Source organism: Falco cherrug, chromosome 8 (assembly GCF_023634085.1).
Source record: "Falco cherrug isolate bFalChe1 chromosome 8, bFalChe1.pri, whole genome shotgun sequence".
NCBI lineage: Eukaryota > Metazoa > Chordata > Aves > Falconiformes > Falconidae > Falco > Falco cherrug.
Window position 1 is genome coordinate 10179103 of NC_073704.1, and position 17717 is coordinate 10196819.

At 51.3% G+C, this 17717-nt stretch overlaps 1 protein-coding gene across 3 annotated transcripts in view; it reads left to right on the forward strand.

Moving 5' to 3' along the window:
• The first annotated feature begins 8212 nt into the window (after positions 1-8212).
• Positions 8213-17717, forward strand: part of ERBB4 (erb-b2 receptor tyrosine kinase 4) — a 638535-nt gene continuing 629030 nt past the window's right edge. For all 3 annotated transcript variants that reach the window (XM_055719363.1, XM_055719360.1, XM_055719361.1), the window contains exon 1: positions 8213-8491. In XM_055719363.1, coding sequence (XP_055575338.1) covers positions 8398-8491 — 94 coding nt within the window. In that variant the 5' untranslated portion in view covers positions 8213-8397. The remainder of the gene's footprint in view (positions 8492-17717) is intronic.

Below are 17717 nucleotides of genomic sequence, written 5' to 3' on the forward strand. Positions count from 1 at the left end.
CTATTTGGATAATAAAGCCATCATAGTCCTGGGAGTGCCCCTCTCCTCAAGCACAATGGGAAACTCTTCTGGGCAGGATTGCTATAGAAACAACGAACTGTCAGGCAAACGGGACCATCCGGCAAAGTGTGCCAGACCAGGGATGTGTGCTCATCATGCGGTGCTGTTAATTTTCTCTATTTTTGCTAAGTAGAGCTCGCATCGGCGATAGAAATGTAAAGAGGCAGGTGAGCTGGAGTGTCTATTATTTATAGACACATTCTGTGCTGTATAAATGAATTTTTCATGGGAAAACTTTGTACAAAAAGAAGCGTCAGAAGCCGCTTCATAAACAAGCATGACTGGGAGCTTCAAACATGCTTCAAGGAGAGGGTGGATACCCTTTAGTCCCCCTCAAAATCTTCCAGATGTGATCCTGAACGTGTTGAAAACAGTGGGGTGTTTTGACCCCAGAGGAGAAATCCCAGCCCCGTTATTGTCAGCCTGTAATCACCAGGCTTGCAAAATGCTGAACCACAGGTTGTATTGCCTTCAGTTGTTTTGCAAAATCGAGTCCTCCACCAGCAAACGCAAAAGTTATTAGTAGGTTGGTATGCTTGTATCGTATGGCTTGAAGTAATGTAACAGGACCGGACTGAAGTCTGATCATACCAGAAGAAACTCTTCAGGTATCAAGCAAGTGATGTTTATGTTGTCTTCACTGCACTCTGCTCAACGCCAGCTGGGAAGAGGCTCTTTTATTTTTTAAAAGAGGGAAGACATGAAATATGGCAGGAAATCATTGAGCTGTGAGGAGCCGGCCGCAGATGTGAGACCTACCACCAGGATCATGAAGAAGGTAGGGGAGAGGTGGGGAAGAAGGATGAATGAGAGCGGTCTAGGCAAGAGGATGTCATATTTGAATGTCATATATGACTCTGGTAGGAGGAAAACACAAACACACATCCCTTTTGCATGTGGATGAGGAAAAAAAAAAAAAGGCTGCATCTTCTACTGGATTGAGAACCACAGCGCTTTAAGAGAAGGAGCTGTGCAATACAAGTAAGGCCCTTGGAAAGGCAAGTTACCAAGGAGATTGGTTCATACAGGAGGACCACACAAAAAAAAAAAAAAAAAAATAAAAAATTGCCCTAATTCAGAGAGGACCTTGTAGACCTGTTTTCGGTCTCCTTAAATTGAGAGTATATGTAATCCTTTTGCTATGAATGAAATATAAACACTGCTAAAAACAAAGCATGTTCTAAAATCTTTCTTGAGATCAGGCCTTAGTTCCAGAAAATACAGTTAGGAAGTCTGTGTTGTATTGGCTACCTATTACCTCTGAAATTCCATATTTATAACACAGGTTTTCTATTATCTAATTGTCTGGCCTCTTTCAGGTTCCCAGAATACACTTCTTTGTGCTCCAGGGGAATTTTTGTTACTCTCCAAACAATAATTCTGAAGAAAAAGAAAAGGGGAAAAAAAAAAAAAAGACAAACTAGCGCATTGCACCAGCCTACAATGGACCCACTGTTGATGCCAGATTAAGTGCCCCCGGTGAATAGCTGAGCTCACATCTCACAGCCCGCTTGGAGCTCCATGCTGCTCTGCCTCTGGGGTTATGATATCATCTCTGAAGTCCAGCAAACACAGCTGAGCTCCACACTGCTCCCATTGTAGGTCTCACTTCTCTAAACGTGGAGCTGAAGATCTCAGCCAAGTGGCAGAGAGCATCTTCTCTGCGGGAGATGGAGGAGGTGAGGGTGCCTCCGTGCCACTCTTTCTCTCCCCAGAGACGGTCACCACTGTTACCCATGAAGGCAATGTACTTCCAAAGTGCTGCTCTCGTGGGTGCATGCCTATAGAGCCTGTATTTACTGTCCTGCTTGCCCATGCATGAAGGGAAAAGCCTGCACCTATAAAAAACTCTCCATAATGAACTGTCTTGACATCAGTTTGAGGTGGGCTAGCTGGCATTTGCAAAGGTCCTGGCTGTCCAGAGGTGAGAAGCCATCTTCCTCTTGCAAAAGCTTTCTTCTTGCAGGAGCTTTTGGGTGCTCATCACGTGTAAGTAAGGCTGTGCTGGTGAACGAGGGGGTACCTGCATGAATATTTATCTCATGCAATATGTTTGCATTTGTTTCAGGGCTTGCAACCCTTTGCTGTCCCACTCTGTACAGAGATGCTCACTGCCAGCTTCACGCGCTCCAGCACGTGTTGCCTAATGACCAGAGCTTCTCGTTCAGTGTGGCTGACAAGGAGCATCTCTGTCACCACAGCTGACGTGCGCTGGCTTTGTTAAATGACAGAAGATGCTGCTGTGCAAGGCACAAGCTCTCCCATGCTGTCAGCCAGACAATTTACCACTGTGATGTATATATCCTTCTCTAGCCCAGCAAGCAGGAGGAACCCGGAGTCTGTTATATGTGTGCTGGCTTGGCCAGCTCTGTCCCACTTGACATCGCAAGGAGTGGTGAAGATAAAGTGATGCACTGACCTAATGACTTACATGTATGATTCAAACTTACTTTGTGAAGTATCAGGAGGTGCTTTGCACTCTCAGACTGCCTGCTGAGGTTTAGCCCAGTGCGGCATTTTTTGCTTTGCCACATTGCAGCTTCTACAGCCCTCCTGCCTCTGCACCATCCCGGGTATAAGCAGACCCAGGAGTTTGGAAAGCACATTTGTGGCCACAAAATGCAGTGTTTTCGGCAAATCAGATGCTCATCAGTGGCTGCAAACATAACCAAAGAGTTGGAGGAGGAGAGGAGAAAACCACACTTGATCCCACAGAAACCACAGACCCAGTTTCACACAGAAGGCAATTAGCCAGGCACTCGTTTGGTTAGGGTGGCTGCGCTACTTTGTAAAACGTGACCTTTTAATGAGCTTGGGTTTAGATCTGGGCGTTGGGTCCGAGTTTCTGCCAGTCTGCACTGCCAAAGGGAAAACACCAGTGATAAATTTTCATCAGGCAAAGGGAGCAGGGGTGAAGCAGCCATTGAAACCAAGTGCACGTCCAAGTCCTGCTCTGTATGATGGGATCATACGCTCGACCCCACGCCACCATGTTCAACCTCCCTCCCAAAGCTATCAGGATGCTGTGGCATCCTTGGATTGGCAGCGCTGACTCAGGCAAATGGTCCCGTGGCTGTTCCCTGGCACTGCTCTCCCACCGATATTTCACAACTAGATATAAAAATCCCTGAGTTAGACATTTGTGGCTGCGCTCCCTGCAAGGGGAAGCAGTAAAAGGCTGATTTATGCTCTGAACCACAAAAGCCTTTTATTGCTTCTACTTTTTTTTTTAATGTAACTGTCTTGCCCTTAAATGTCTAATCCCTTTCTAACAGCCTCGTGGAAGTGGCAGGGCTCTCCATGGGTTAAAGGTGCTGTTTTTCAAGGGGACCAAGATGTTCATCAGCTTCCCAGATCCCCCCTTGCCCTGGCACAGGCACTCCTCCTCCTCTCAGAGAGGGAAGGAGGGCAGCAGCAAGCTGCCTGCTGCCGATGTGGTCCAGCACTCTCTCCCAGCCCTCAGCTTTCTAGGGTTGTTGGAGGGTTATTCCTTCGCTTGGAGTATTCCCTGACAGTCACGGGAACTGCTGCTCCTTTGGAGGAGGAAAAAACCCCAGGCGGCTCTAACTGAAACAGGGATTTAGGAGTTTGACTCCAGGCATATACATTTAAAGATATTGCCCAATTATTTCTTCATTTTTATTAATTACCATTAGTCATTTATGACCCCTTTTTAATTGAACCTCTCAAGAAAAATATTACTTTAGGAAAAAAATAAAAAAGTAATTTCATGAACAATTAGCAAAAGGTAGAGCTGTGCCATAAAAGAGAAGTACTTGTGGGGGGAAGAAATGTTTCAAATGCACCGGGGCATGTGAGTTGTCAGACGGATGGCAAGCCAGCCGAGATCCTAACGAAACGGTGATGCTGGAGAGGGGCGAGTCAGGCAGGGGAAAGTATGCAGTGTGGCATCGCTGGGTTCATCACCAGGCATGCTGTTAATTGCTGGCTTTATTAATTATGTGGAAGCAATGGGAAATGTGTTAATTACAACGGAAAAACAAGACTATGCTGGAAGAGCTGAAACCAGTGGCGAGAGCAGAGGAGCGAGCAGCAAGAGATGCAGGGAAGCTGCAGGGAGGGCTGAGGGGTGTAACAGAGAGATTTCATTTGACTTGGGCTTTGGGGTCTTTTCTGTGGTTTTCCCCCAATAAAAGAGCACCGATAGAATTTGTGGACGCAGAGGCAGCCCAGGAGAGGTCAGAGAGCAGGGCCTGGTTTGAAGCTGGCACCCACGGGAAGCCTTCCTGCCACCCTCAGGGGAGGGATGGAGCCTTGCCTGTGGTGTCAGACAGGCAGGGTCTCTGCAGAACAAAATCGATCAGCTCAGGGCGGGGCGGGGGGAGCAGCTGATTTCAGTAGCCCTGCCTGCCCCTGAATTTCATAGCGGAGCATAATCTGGTATGTTTAAAAGAAAACTGTAGTGCTGCAAAAGTTAACACTTGGCTCTGCCTGCTCTGCCACCCAAACAAAGCAAGTGGAGGAAAACAAGAACCCTAATTCCAGATAAATTTGGAAAATGTGTTTACTGATAGTCTAGAGAAACCACAGGACAAAAACTAAGGGAGCAACCTGCCTCGAGCTGTCTGGGAGGAAACCCTGTGCCCACCGGATGCCACTGTTGTTTAACATTAAATCACACGGAGACAACTCCTGTGGCAAGAGAATATTTGGTCCTTAAAGACACCCAGCACTCCAGCCACCCAAATGCCGCCCCTTTCAGCAATGCACTTGCAACTTATTTGATGGCGGAGTTAAATCCTTTTTGCAGCTCGTCATCCCAGACGCAGGCAAAGGTGGCAAAGACAAAGACAAAGGACTGTGTAAAATTTTACTTTTACAAAACAGGCCCTAAAAGTGCCCAACAGGAGTTTTATTGCACCTCTCCTTGGGCTGACAGTCTCCATTAACCATCGGCTAATACTGCAGCATCAGAGCAAACCCGGTGTTGTGGTCCTGCACTATTAGAAAGTGTCCTTTGTCCCAGTAAAAGACCTCGAGGTGAGAATATTTTGCATGAAGAGCCACCAGCATAAGAGCCAAGCCTCTCAGCTCTGCATTGCAGTCGGCATGGCGCGTGCCGTCCCTCCACGCCGCAAATAAATCTACAATTTCTCAGCTGGGTGCCTTTGGAAGCCACAAGCTAATACGCTTATACGGGAAGAGAGACCAGACAAGGTTCAAATAAAGAGCTCATGTAATAAATAAACATGAGGTCAGTATGGGAACAGCAATAATTGCTTTGTATGACAAGATTTGCATAGCAAACATTTGTGATGGATGTACAGCCGACGTTAGGTAAGGAGCCTTCCCTATCTTTGCTCCATCTGCACCTTCCAATCTTGAAGGTACAGCAGCTCCAGCCAGAGCAATTAGTCACTGTGTACTGAAAGGCAGATAGAGCAAATTTTTTCTAGTTCAATATTTGAGTGAGTTTCGTCTCGCAGCCTCCTGTTGGATCCATTTCTGCAACAGAAAGGAATTACGCTTCTTTCCTGGGGGTGGCGAGGAGAGACGGTTAGCATTGCTGCTAATCCGGTCAGCAGGGGCACGGGCGGGCTCCTGGCCTCTCCTGGCTGGCCTCACCCAAGGGACAGTCTCATGGAAAACCCAAAGGCAGGCACTGAAGACCCTGCACACCAGGGCTCTGCTTCCCCCCTGCCTTTGCCTTCTCCCGCCTCTGTGCCGGCCAGCGGAATTGCCACTTTGCCACCGCTGATGTCGCCGGGTGCTGAGCCGCAGCGGTGAGGGCAGTGAAACTTGCTCCTCTACAGCCTCTTCTCTGCAGAGCCCAGCTCATCCTTTTCAGCTAAAACTTTTGGCTCTTTGGAGAAAGAGCTCTAATCTGACTTTAAATACCAGCTTGATTCAGGGATTTATTTTTTTTTTTAAAGACAAGCGAGCCTCCGGCTGTGCTGGAGTTTGGCGGGAGTGGTTGGGGTTGATCCTCTGAGGCTGTTAATGCCTATGGGAAAACGCTTCCACTGGAGCTGCGGGAGGGAAGACGACGGCTGCTGCACTCGTCTGGGGGTGCTGGGGAAAAACATCGGGGTCTCTGGGCAGAGGAACATGCCGAGAAGCGTTGCGTAGGCCAGATAGAAAGGATCGAGGAGAGCTTCGTGTTGAGGAGACCCACAAAGGCTGGATTGGGGTGAGGAGGCAGCAAAAACTTACCTCAGAGCAGACATTTCAGGGAAATAAAATGAAGAACGGAAGGTGCTTCTAAGTTCTCCTCTCGCACAGTTGCAGAGCTCGGTTCAGCTCTGACCACAGCTCTGAGGATGCTGATCAGCTCATCCACAGTGATAAACGGCAGCTACTGTCCCAAACCTGTGACGAGACATTGCGATTTTGGCGTGCTGTATTGCCAAGACAAGCCCCTCTGAGATGCTGGTCCCCTGGACCTCTTAGGGGGTGTGTGTGGTGTCAGCACTTGCCCCCCATGCCGGGGTGGGCGTTGGTGAGGAGGATGCTATGGCAGCTTGGCTGGTGCTTGCCGGACCCCTGCACTGCAGCTGTCCCCACCGGGGTGCATCGAGGAGGTGCCACCAGGCTGGCAGGGGTCAAGGTGGCGGATATTTCACGCACTGCTGGGAGATGCCACCACACCTCCGTGCCCCACCTTTGCAGGTGGGCTGGAACAGGTGGCTGCTTGTCAGCTGCTTCACTGCAAAGTCCACCCACCGCAGTGAAGACAGAGCTCCAAGGTGCCACCACCGTGTCCCATCACCCTTTAAAACTTTGCCCTCCTCTCCAGCACAAAGCCTTCCAGTCGCCCCACCTGAGCACAGTGCCTGCACTCTGTGCCTGCAGCCCCCAGATTTACCAGGCCCTGGCTGTGCCGTGCGGGACCCCGGCGTTGGGAGCGCAGTGCGGGGTGCCTTGGGCTTTGCACGTGATGTGGGGTGCCGTGGGGCGGCGTGGGGCTGCGAGCGCCCAGCCGGGAGGGGTTGTGTGGGGCAGCACCCAGCGAGCACCCCGCGAGGAGGGTGATGTGCCCTGTCCCTGGCTGGGTCAGGCGTCGAAGGGAAGGCTGAAGCGGAGAGGAGGCAACGCTCGCTTTCGCACTGGGACCGGGACTGCTCCTGGGACCATTGCTGGGACTGGGACTGGCGCTGGGACTGGGACCGGCGCTGGGACTGGGACCGCTGCTGAGGCTGGGACTAGTGCTGGGCCCACTGCTGAGACTGGGACTGGTGCTGGGACCGCAACTGCTGCTGGAACTGGGATGGGTGCTGGAACCAGGCCTGCTGCTGAGACTGGGACTGGGACCACTGCTGGGACAGTTGCTGGGACCGGGACCGCTGCTGGGACTACTGTTGAAACTGGTACTAGTACTGAGACCGCTGCTGAGACTGGTACTGGGGCCTCTACTGGGCCTGGGGCTGCTACTGGGCCCGCTGCTGGGACTGGTACTGGGCCCGCTGCTGGGCTGGGCTCAGGCCGCAGGTGCTCCCCGTCCCGCAATTCACCTCCGGCCTCTGCCATGTGCGGGGCTCCCCTCCCCGTGGCCGCTTCAGGCCGCGCCGCTGTGCCCCCCGGGTCCCTCCGGGTTCCCGGGCCCTCCGCGCGCCGCCCGCGTGCTGCCAGGGGGGAGGGGACAGCTCCCGCCGGCGGCCCGCGCTGCCCCGCGCGCTCGCGGACACGCACCCGCGCCGGGTTTCTGCGAGCTCCCTCGCACGCACGCACGCACACGCACGGCGGGTTTTTTTCCGCACAACCCTTCGTTTTCCCGCACGGGAGAGCGGCCGCGCAGCCGCGCGCCCCCCCCGGCGCCCCTCATTTGCGGCGGAGAAAGTGCAAGCGCACCCCGCGGCGGCGCGCGGCGACGCCCGCGCTCTTTTGCACCGAGAAGTGCCGGCGCGCGCGCGCACCTGCCCCGCGTTGGTGCGCAGGGGCGGGCGGGATCGCGGGCGCGCGCCCCCGCAGGTGCGGAGCGGAGCGGAGCGGAGCGGCGGTGCGGGCGCACACACACATACACACAGACACACACGCGCGCGCGGCGCGGCGCGGGGCGGGGCGGTCCCGCGCGGCGCCGGCTCCCGCCCGCCGCCCGCCCCCTCGCTCCGTCCCGCCGCTCCTCCCTCCTCCTCCTCCTCCTCCTCCTCCCGCTCCCGCCGCTCCGCGCCGCTCCGCGCGTGCTGGCGGCGCAGCGCCCCGCGCCCGGCAGTGGCGGCCGCCCCGTCGGCGCCGCGGCGCGCCCGCGGAGGGGCGGCGCTGGGGGCGGCGGCTCGGCGGCGGCAACTTTTGGGAGCCGGCGGCGGCGGCGGCGGCAGCGCGGAGGCTGCGCGGGGGATGGCGGCGCTGAGGCGGCGGCGCTGAGGCAGCGGCGGCGCGATGCCGGCGGCGGCCGGGGGGCTGCTGTGGTGGAGCTGCTGCGTGCTGGCGGCGGCGGCCGGGGCCCCGCGGGCCGCCGCGGCGGCGCAGGCAGGTGGGTGAGCGGCACGGTGCGCGGAGCGGGGCGGAAAGGGGGCGGCGGGGCCGGCGGCGCGGCGCCCTCCCGGCAACTTCTCCCGGCGGAGGGTCGCCGTCCCCTGCGCCGGCTGCGGGAGTTTGTTCGCGTCCCGCGCGGCCGGCGGGGACGAGCCCCTGCGGGCACCGCCGCGCGGCGGAGCGGAGCCGGCGGCCGCGGATCTCCCCCGCACCGGCGGCGGCCGTGCCGGTGTCGCTGCAAACGGCGGCGGGCCGGGGGTCCGCCGCGGGGTCCCCCCCGCGGAGCAGCTGCCCGTTCCCGGCGGCGGCTGGCGGGTGTCCCCGCTCGGGTGGCGGCTGTCCGGGCTGCGGGGCCCCCTCCCGTCCCCTCCCCTCGCTCCCGGCCCCGCCGCCGGCCGCCGCGCAGGTGCCGCTGCCGCCCCGACGGGGCTGCGCGCTCCGAAACTTCGCGCTGCGCCGGGCAGGGGAGGAAGCCGTCCCCGTACATGTATACACTGTATCGATGCGGTGTGTCCAAACATAAACACCGCTCCGAGCGCGTTTGCGCACGGAGGAAAACGAGCAGGTGGCTCGGAAGTTCAAGCCAGAAAAAGAGCGTTTTCCTCCGCAGGATCGGCCCCGATTTTTTAACTTTCTGGAGGAAAACTTGCGGCGTTGGCTTTAAAAATATTCCGTTGGGTTTATTATTTTTTTTCCCCTTCCTCCTTTGGCATCGGAGCAGCGTTCTCCGCCGCCGTAGTACGGGGCTGTGCCGGTGTAGTCGCCCAGGGAGGGCACCGGGATCGCCGCCCGCTGCATCGCGCTGCTCGGGAGCCTTTGCTGTGAATAAAACATTAAAAGGAAACCTCTTCAATCATTGTAACTTCCCCACCCCCCCACCCCTCCTCGGTGATGCAAAATTTATGATGTTTGGGCGGTATTGATACAACAGCTCCTCGTTCTCACAATTCAGTTTGTATTTTGGGGCTTTATGTAACTGAGATGATTTGTTTGATGAGAAGTGGAAAAAGCGTGTCCCGGCTTTGCTTGCCTGGTTAGGCTTCGCAGGCAGCTTTTGATCTTCGTGCGCAGTTGCACAGTTTACTTTTTCTGCGTGTGATCGTTTCCTAATCCTTGAGATCAGGAGGGGTGAAACGCTGGGCTGCTGCTGCTGCTTTCTCTTACGTTTTCTTTTTCTGCGGTTTGAATCGGTAAATCCCAGCTGAGGGAGCATTGCATTCCTTGTTTCACAAGCTCTGCTTTGCTGTACCTTTTTGCCTGCCACCTTCTTTACACGCAGCCTGTCTCTTCCCCTACTTGGTACTTTTCTGTCTCAGACTTTCCCCGTAGCCTGCCCTGATTTCGGGCAGCAGCCATCCCCGCTGGGCCGCTCCGGGGCTCTCCAGCCCTTCTTCCCCGCCGCTCAGACATGGCTGTTGGAGTGGATGATCGCAGAGATGCTCCCCTGCTGGATTTATACCCCAGTGAAAATAAAAGGCATCTGTCCAGGGTTGCTCACCTGCCTTCCTGTTGCCTCTTGGGAACCCTCCTGGATCTGTGCTGCAGAAAAGCCTCTATGCCCTGCACTGTGCAAAAAAGAAAATCTGTTTATTAAAATAAGGGAGTTGGAGTGACGTTTTCCATTTGGAGGGGCTTGGGTGCTGCTGTGGGCAATGGCAGCTGTTAATGATTGACTCCTGCTGCTTGGCACTCACTGAAATAGCAAGGCAGGCTGGACAGGTGAGCCTTGATGGGCAAGTGTAGGACCCCCAAGAATTTGGGCTCTCCTAGCTTGTGGAGGCATTGGGATGCGGCTCTGGCTGCCGCCTTCATTTTCAGTGCGTCAAGGGAGATGATGATGTTTTTGCTCGTGCAGGCGAGCTGTTGGCCAAACTTTTTATTTCATTATCCTGTGTCTGTTGGTTAAGATGTGAATATGTGATACATTGGGGTTTTTTTCCATTTCTTCTGTCTCCATGCTTGATCATATAATGTTTGCAGTGCACAGATCAGCCAGGTCACATGAGCCAAACGGCTTGGACTGTTACCTGGAAGCTGGCGAGTCTTTGTTCTGCTTGGAAATAGCTGATAAATTAACTCCCTTTTCTGATATATGGGGCTGTTGAGTTGTTAAATAATTACAGCCAAATTAACTTAGTGCTGTTTCAAGTATTCAACTGCTCTGAGAAATTAATTGTACTCCAAATATTTTTGCAGTGGTGTTTTGTTTGGTTTTGGTTTTTTTCTGTTTGGTGGGTTTTGTTGTTTGTTTTTTTCCAGAGAGGAACATGTTCAAGCTGATGTATGGGCAGGCTTTAATTTCATGCTGCTGCTCCTCTCTGGGCTGTGTCGGATGGGACATGCCACATGCCTTCAGAGAGATGCAGCTCCTCTCCTTTGCAGGAGCCCTCCTTGGCACCTCTCCCGCTTATTCCGCCACGATGTCTATTTGATGGTTAAAATTAGGCTGAGCTCCGAGTGCCTTTGCAAAGGCACGATAAATATTGACTGGGAGTTTCAGCCTGGAACTGCCATCAGATGACTCAGTTGCTGCAAAGGGGACGTCCCGTCTCAGCCCTTCTACCAAAGGGGATCGGGCGCTGTTGTGGACCTGCATCCCTCTGGGAGTCCTGCTCCCCCTCATGCATGTCAGCTTCAGGGCTGTGGTGTGGGGGGTCTGCGGGGAGGTTTCAGCGTGGTAGCCAGGGCAGGCTGCCACTGTCCCCCTGTGTCCCCCGCACTGCGAGCCAGCCCTGCTGCAGGGCAGAAGAGACTGAGTCTGGCCCTGATGTTCGGGGCATCCCCAGGGAGCCTGGGGCAGCTTTGGCACTGGGTTGCACCATGCAGCCTGTGTGTATGCACCCGCCCTGCTGATACTGGCACTGCAAAGTGCCCGAGTGACTTAGTTGTGACTTTCTTTTTTTTTAAGAGATGGTAATTGATGTGTATGTCTATGGATTTTGGCACTAAGAGCTGCGTTTGTAATTAGCATGAAAACAGTAATAATAAGGACCTGAAATACATGCCTATGAGTAAACTAAATGAGACTTGGCATTAGCAGCTCACTAAGGGAGAAGCCCTTCAGATCCTGGATGCGTAGCAGGGAAAGCCACCCTTGTTCCCTTGGGAGCCCGGCCTGGAGGGCCCAGCACCCTGCGGGTGCTGCTCTGCACTCCTGACCTTAATTTGTGACGCTGAGTTGTTCTGAAACATGCCCTCAGTTTTATAGCAGGGAATTAGCCACAGTCCTTAATTTAACTAAATGTTTTCTTCCAGTTTTCAGGGCATGTCAGTGTTTTGGGTTTGTTTTTTGTTTGGTTTTTTTTTTTTTTAATAAAGTAAATTTAAACAAACCACAGCAAGTTCACTCGCGCTGTATGTGCAAGCACAGCCTGCCATCAAGAGCATGAACGTGGTCAGAGGCTTTATGGAAAAACATCTTTAGGGAGTCGCTGGCAGAGCTGGTGAGCTGCTCGGCGTGGGTTGTGCGCCTTTGCTGCGGGTGCGGGGCGGCGTGCGGGGCGGCGTGCCTGCAGCCGTGCTGCGTGAGCATCTCTAGGTGGCAGCAGCCCCCAGGAGCTCCCAGGCAGCGGGACGCGCAGCCCGGAGTCGGAGATGCGATTTCCCAGGCTCTGGTCCTGCTCGGCACCCCTCTCCCGGGCCGGGGAGCAGCTTTTTGGGTGCCTAGAGGGGAAGGGGGGTGCAGGGAATCATCCGTCCTGTCCCTGTCTCCCATGCCTTCGCTTGCAGGGTAGGGGAGGTGTAATAACGCGCTGGGAGTAACTTGGAACACTATGAAGTGCTTCAAATGAGTAACTAAAGCAACTCGGGTGACTTCAAGGAGGAGTTAAGGATTATTTGATCGTACTCAGAGGTGCTTAAAACCAGGAGTGACTTTCTAGGCATATATTCTACAGGACTTGTTAAGCTAATCAGTAAGTCACAGCCAGGCTGATGGCTGGCTACTGAAGGTGAACAAGTTCAAACTGGGAACAAAGTGCATGCTCTCAATAGTGTAGTAAATGGTGGCAAGCTGGGAAAATAAAAATGAGATATATTGTTGCTCAGCACCATTAACTCAGATTAGATGGTCCTTCTACAATATATGCACTTGATCAAAAGGGCAGTGTAGCCCATGGGGTGCTGGATTTTTCCCTCCCCTTCCTGATTTCTTTAAGACAGTAAGGGTGAGCTGGTACTTGGTGCTTGGTATGGGGCAATATGATGGTTCCCTGGAAGCTTCTAAACTTGCTTTGTGTCCTGCCTGCAGGGATAGGGGTTTAACGTTGTGCCACCAGACACTTACGCTCTTAAAGTGTACTGGTAAGTGATGGCAGCTCTGTAGGAGCAGCTGAGACAGGTGTGCCCCCCTGGACTCTGCATGCTCCCCATGCACTGAGGCAATTTTGCTGGTAAAGGAGTGGGGGCTTGCTCCTGGGACTGACTTTTTTCTCTGGCAAGAGTGAAGGCAGGAGGAGGTGGCCGTGGCTGGACTGTTTCCTGTGTGTCACACATGTGCCGACAAATCCTCGGGGTATGCGACAGGCTCTTGTTTTCACTGACTTAAAGGTTTTCCTTTTGCAAACAAGCGCAGGCTGCTGGTAGATTTTATGTGTGCCCACGTAGCTGAAGCTGAGCTATCCCACGGGAGTACTGGAGTCTGCCAGAAAGATTCATCATTTCAGCAACTTTAGTTAATGTTTGCTTAGTGACTTCTTGCTTTGGACGAACAGTTTAAGCTGTGCTCGGTGGCAGCTTCCCTGGGATGAGCTGTGTGTCCACGTGATAAATGGTTTCATTTCTACACTGTCCGCTACTGCTGCTGGGCATACGGGCACATGCCAAGCCTTCTGAAGTTTTTGAACAGCTGCTGCTATATATATATCTCCTTTTTTTTTTTTTTTTTTTAACTCAGCCTACTGGGGAATCTTGTCCTTCTTCCCACTTTGCAAAAAAGGGATGCGAGGTCTGGGACTGATGGGTATTTGCTTGTGCATCAGTGATACCTGAGGCTCTGATACTGGCAGGCATTTGAACACCAAAGTCTGTAATTCAAACTACAGGAGCACACAGTAGTCACACTATAAACTTTACTGTAAGAATACCAAGAATATAGATACATACGAGGAATAGAAATTCATACTGTAAGAGTATTGGGAAGTATTTTTGTTTTCCAGTGGTAACTGCTTTTTGTTTCCATGCCTGAAGCCTCTAAAATCTAGCTCCTGACAAAGGAGGAGGTGGGTAAATAAAAGAAATAAATGGGAAAGTAAGCCCCAAACTCATAGTGGATGCGGTTCTTTTCAGAGCTATAAAAAGTGATCAGTCATTGTATGCTGTTTCTGCAAAAGTCTTCTGCAGAGATTTCTAAGATATACCCATTTTGTGTTTGGTTCCTCTTTCTCCTGATGATCTCTGCAGCTAGGCATATAGTAACTTAATGGGCATTTATAACTTGATCTTTCTTAATCTTTTCCTAACAAATCATCATTGCAGTGTGGGCTCTTGTCACATGTTGACATGACTCCTGTATCTCATCACCAGCTGGTGCTGAGCTTATGGAAATCTTCCAAAAACCCATCTGGGTGGCACTGGTCTTGGGGACCAGCCTGTGGCTGATGCCAGGGAGGGGGGAATCCTTCCTCCCTGGGGTCAGCAGAGTGTGGTGCTGATGCACCCTCACCTCCAGCACCATTGACCCACTCCACTGAATGTGGGGAGCCTCTTCTCTCCCTGCCTGTGTGTGGGGTGGCCACCTATCTGACACAACCCTCAGTGCCTCTGTTTTTTGGAGTGTGCACCAAACCATCAGTGCGACTGGGAGACTAAGGAAGTCAGGGAAATGAGGCTGGGCAGGACTTGGGAAGGTCACAGGCCCCCGGGCAGAGCCCAGCCCTGTGCTGGCTGTGGGACCAGGGGCTGTGCTGGCCCATGGCAGGCAGGTTTCCATCCCAGGCTGTGCCTCCAGCGTGGCTAGTTGGGATGCTGAGCTGTGGGACATGCTGCTGACTGGTTTTAAATTCATGTGGAGAGGCTACTCTGGCGCTGCAGGACAGTATCTGACCCTTTGCCTCCAGCTGCTTGACTAAACTGCCTAATAAATGTGTATTAAGTGTTGTGATACCTGACCCCTCTCTTTTTTTTGTTTGTTTTTTCTTTTTCTTACACTTCCTCCCCCCCCCCCTCCCCCCAGTCTTGTGGCATTATAATTCATGAGGGAAAGGGGTTGAGTCAGTGGGAGGGGGAAAACCTTGCATAGCGTGAAGAACAAAAAAAAAAACAAAAACAGAAAAACCTAAAACAACAACAACAACAAAACCCAAACCCCCCAACACCCTTTCTGAACAAAGTTGTGTTGGAATAAGTTGAGAAAAGCCAAAACTGAAATGGTGATACAGGCTTGGCTGTAGCATCGCCCCGTCACTCTTGTGCCTGGGGGTGGTGATGATTCACCGGGTAAAGTTCTGAAACCGGTCCCTGTCCTGCTGACTTTTGGCATGGCTTGACCGCTGCTGCTCCTCCGGGCCCCTCCAAATGGTGCTTCCACACCTTTGTGTCCTGCTTTCCCAAGAAAGCATCTCCTGTGGGGCAGGCAGCTCTCGCTCGTGCTTGCAGCTGCAGACCTGCTTGCATGCTGTACATTTAAGCATGCACTTAAATAACCTCGATGCACAGAGCTGAACATGACAGGAAGAGATCTGTGGTGGCATTTTGCTCGCTTCAACCCCAGTGAGCTGCTGAGGACCTTCTCCTGTGGATGTAGCTTCTGTGGTGGGAGCCAGCACTGGCAGCATGGAACTGCTGTGGTGCATGGACAGGAAGAAAAATCATCACACTTAACTTGATACATATCCTAATGTTCAATTTCCATTAATTGAAATTACGTTGAAATATTGAACATTTTAGGCATAAAAGTTTATGTGCCATGGTTAGTATGCTAATGGAATATTTTAGTAATCTTTTAAGGTTAGCATCGCAGCCAGATGCAACGATAATAATTTGTTTGTAAGAGTTATTTTGCTTTAACCCCTTTTCCAAAACTGTCCATATCCTGGTGACAGTTTATCGGCTGCACTGCAGCCGCCATCCAACAATCACTTGAAGATTTATTTTTTTTTTATCCAATCCACTATGCAAAGTTGAATTGTGGATATTCTTGCTCATTATCTTTGGCAGTAAAAATGTATATATCTAAATTTAAATTGCTGTTTGCTGAGGATATGTGACAGTATTTAGAATTCAGTATTATTTTATTATGTCTTTGAAAGGATAAAAAGGGCTCATTTATTTCAAGAGATATTTCTGTAACGTGTAAAAATACCAGTGAAGTAGCTAACGTTTTCCAGTTGTTGTTGACTTCAAATTTAGCAACCATTGTCCCTGTTGATATATTTGATGCTCTAAAATTGTACTTGCCATTAAGTAGGAAGCTGAAGTGATTGCTAGGCAGATAATAATCTTTAGTAGCTATTAATAATGTTCAGATGATGTACGCATTGGAGTGTGTGGAAAAAGCCATGGAATTGTGTAGGAAGGAGGCAAAAATAAGGTATATGGTGGCTTTATTTGAAAGCCTCTTTTATTACTCTATCTGTATGTACTGCAGCGATTGCCTGAATTAGCACATCGTGAGTGGGAGAAACCGATACGCAAACAGAATGGTGTGCAGCTAATTTTGTTTGGCGAACTGAGATCCGATCCCTGCTATTTCACACCCTCTGCAAGCAGACTCAGTTGCTCGTTGCAGGGTCCTGATGAAACGCCTGGGGACCCGATTCTGTCAGGGGCTTTGGCGATGTACAGTGGGAGTCATTGCCCCCCTGAGCCCGTGGAGCTCACAGGAACAAGGGAATTAATACCCCATTAAGAGAAAACTGAAATTTTCCAAAACAAAAGTAAAGCCACCACAGCTTTTCTCCCGCCTTTTGTCTGCTCCTTGAGCCTGAAGAAGGACTTTTGTGCCAGCGCTGCGAGTTTCTCCCTGGCTTTCTCCATGCGGAGGATTTATCTTTGTCTCCTGGAGTTTTGAGCTGTTGTTAAAATCTTGCACGTTTGGGTTCTCTTGTGCAACATGTTTAAAACTGCTGCCGGCTCACACAGCCGTGCAGCCCTGGTGTCACCTGGGGCTGTACTTCGTATTGGGAAGATCATATTAGAAAAATGTAATATTATTAGAGTCTATGAATAGTGGCAGTAACTTTCACAGCATTTACATTGCCCTTGTGCTGAATAACACACTGAAGTCATGGACTAGGTTTGCTTCTAGTGTTGCTTCATGTGTCACTGTGAAACCTCGTTATATCACGATATAACAAGCAGCTGCTGTGTTGATAATGCAGTTCCTGCAGCGCAGGGTAGTAGGGGGTGTTTCTGTAGTTGCTAACAACTGTAGCAATGCTTTACATTTTCTGTGGCTCAGTCCAACTTCTCAGAAACAAAATCAGGTCTGTACTGAGTGTTTCTGTTTGTCCAAGGGTTTCAGTGTGCAGCTCAAACCTTTAATAAAATAGCTTCTTAAATAGCCTTTTATTAGCATTTGCTTTCTTGTACTAACTAAAGATCGGGGACAGGAGGAGAATTATTTTTTTTTATATTTTAAGATTTACAAATAGATTCACACAGTGTCGTTGGCCACGAATTTCTTCATGTTAATTTTATCCCAAGATCCTGGAGTCATGAGATCAGTCTTCACATAAAGACGAAAAAGCATCTTTAGCTGCTCTGCGTGCAGGGAAAAGTTAAAACTCCTGTAGCTTAATAAATGGGGGAAGTCGTCCAAGAGGTTTTTACAAGTCATGGTTTTTAACTCATTTGTAAGATTTTATGTAGGGACTGGCTGACTTATGGTTTTGCAATGTCTGGCAAAAATCGCTGGTGACTTTAGAGATGGAAACATGGGTTTATTAAGACTCTTAATAGCTTTAGTCCAATTGCTGCTATGATGTGTGGTTAAGGCATTAAAATATAGGGGTTAGGCCTCATGATACAGTGGAGCAATTACTGGGTAGGTGTCCTTTGATAGTGGAAAATGGTTTTGCCAAACTTTTGCTGTCAACCTGAATGATCTCAGTCTTGCTGAAGGCCCATAGAAATGAGAAAAGAGCATTGTGAGTAGTAGCTTTCTCCAAGTAAAGGCCACAAAAGGGTGCGTGATTTCTGTAGGTCCTGTCTGTCCCAGATGTATCCTGTCCATTTGGGCAGAAAGCTTCTGCTCCAAACGCTATCAACCCCAGGCTTTTCCTGGG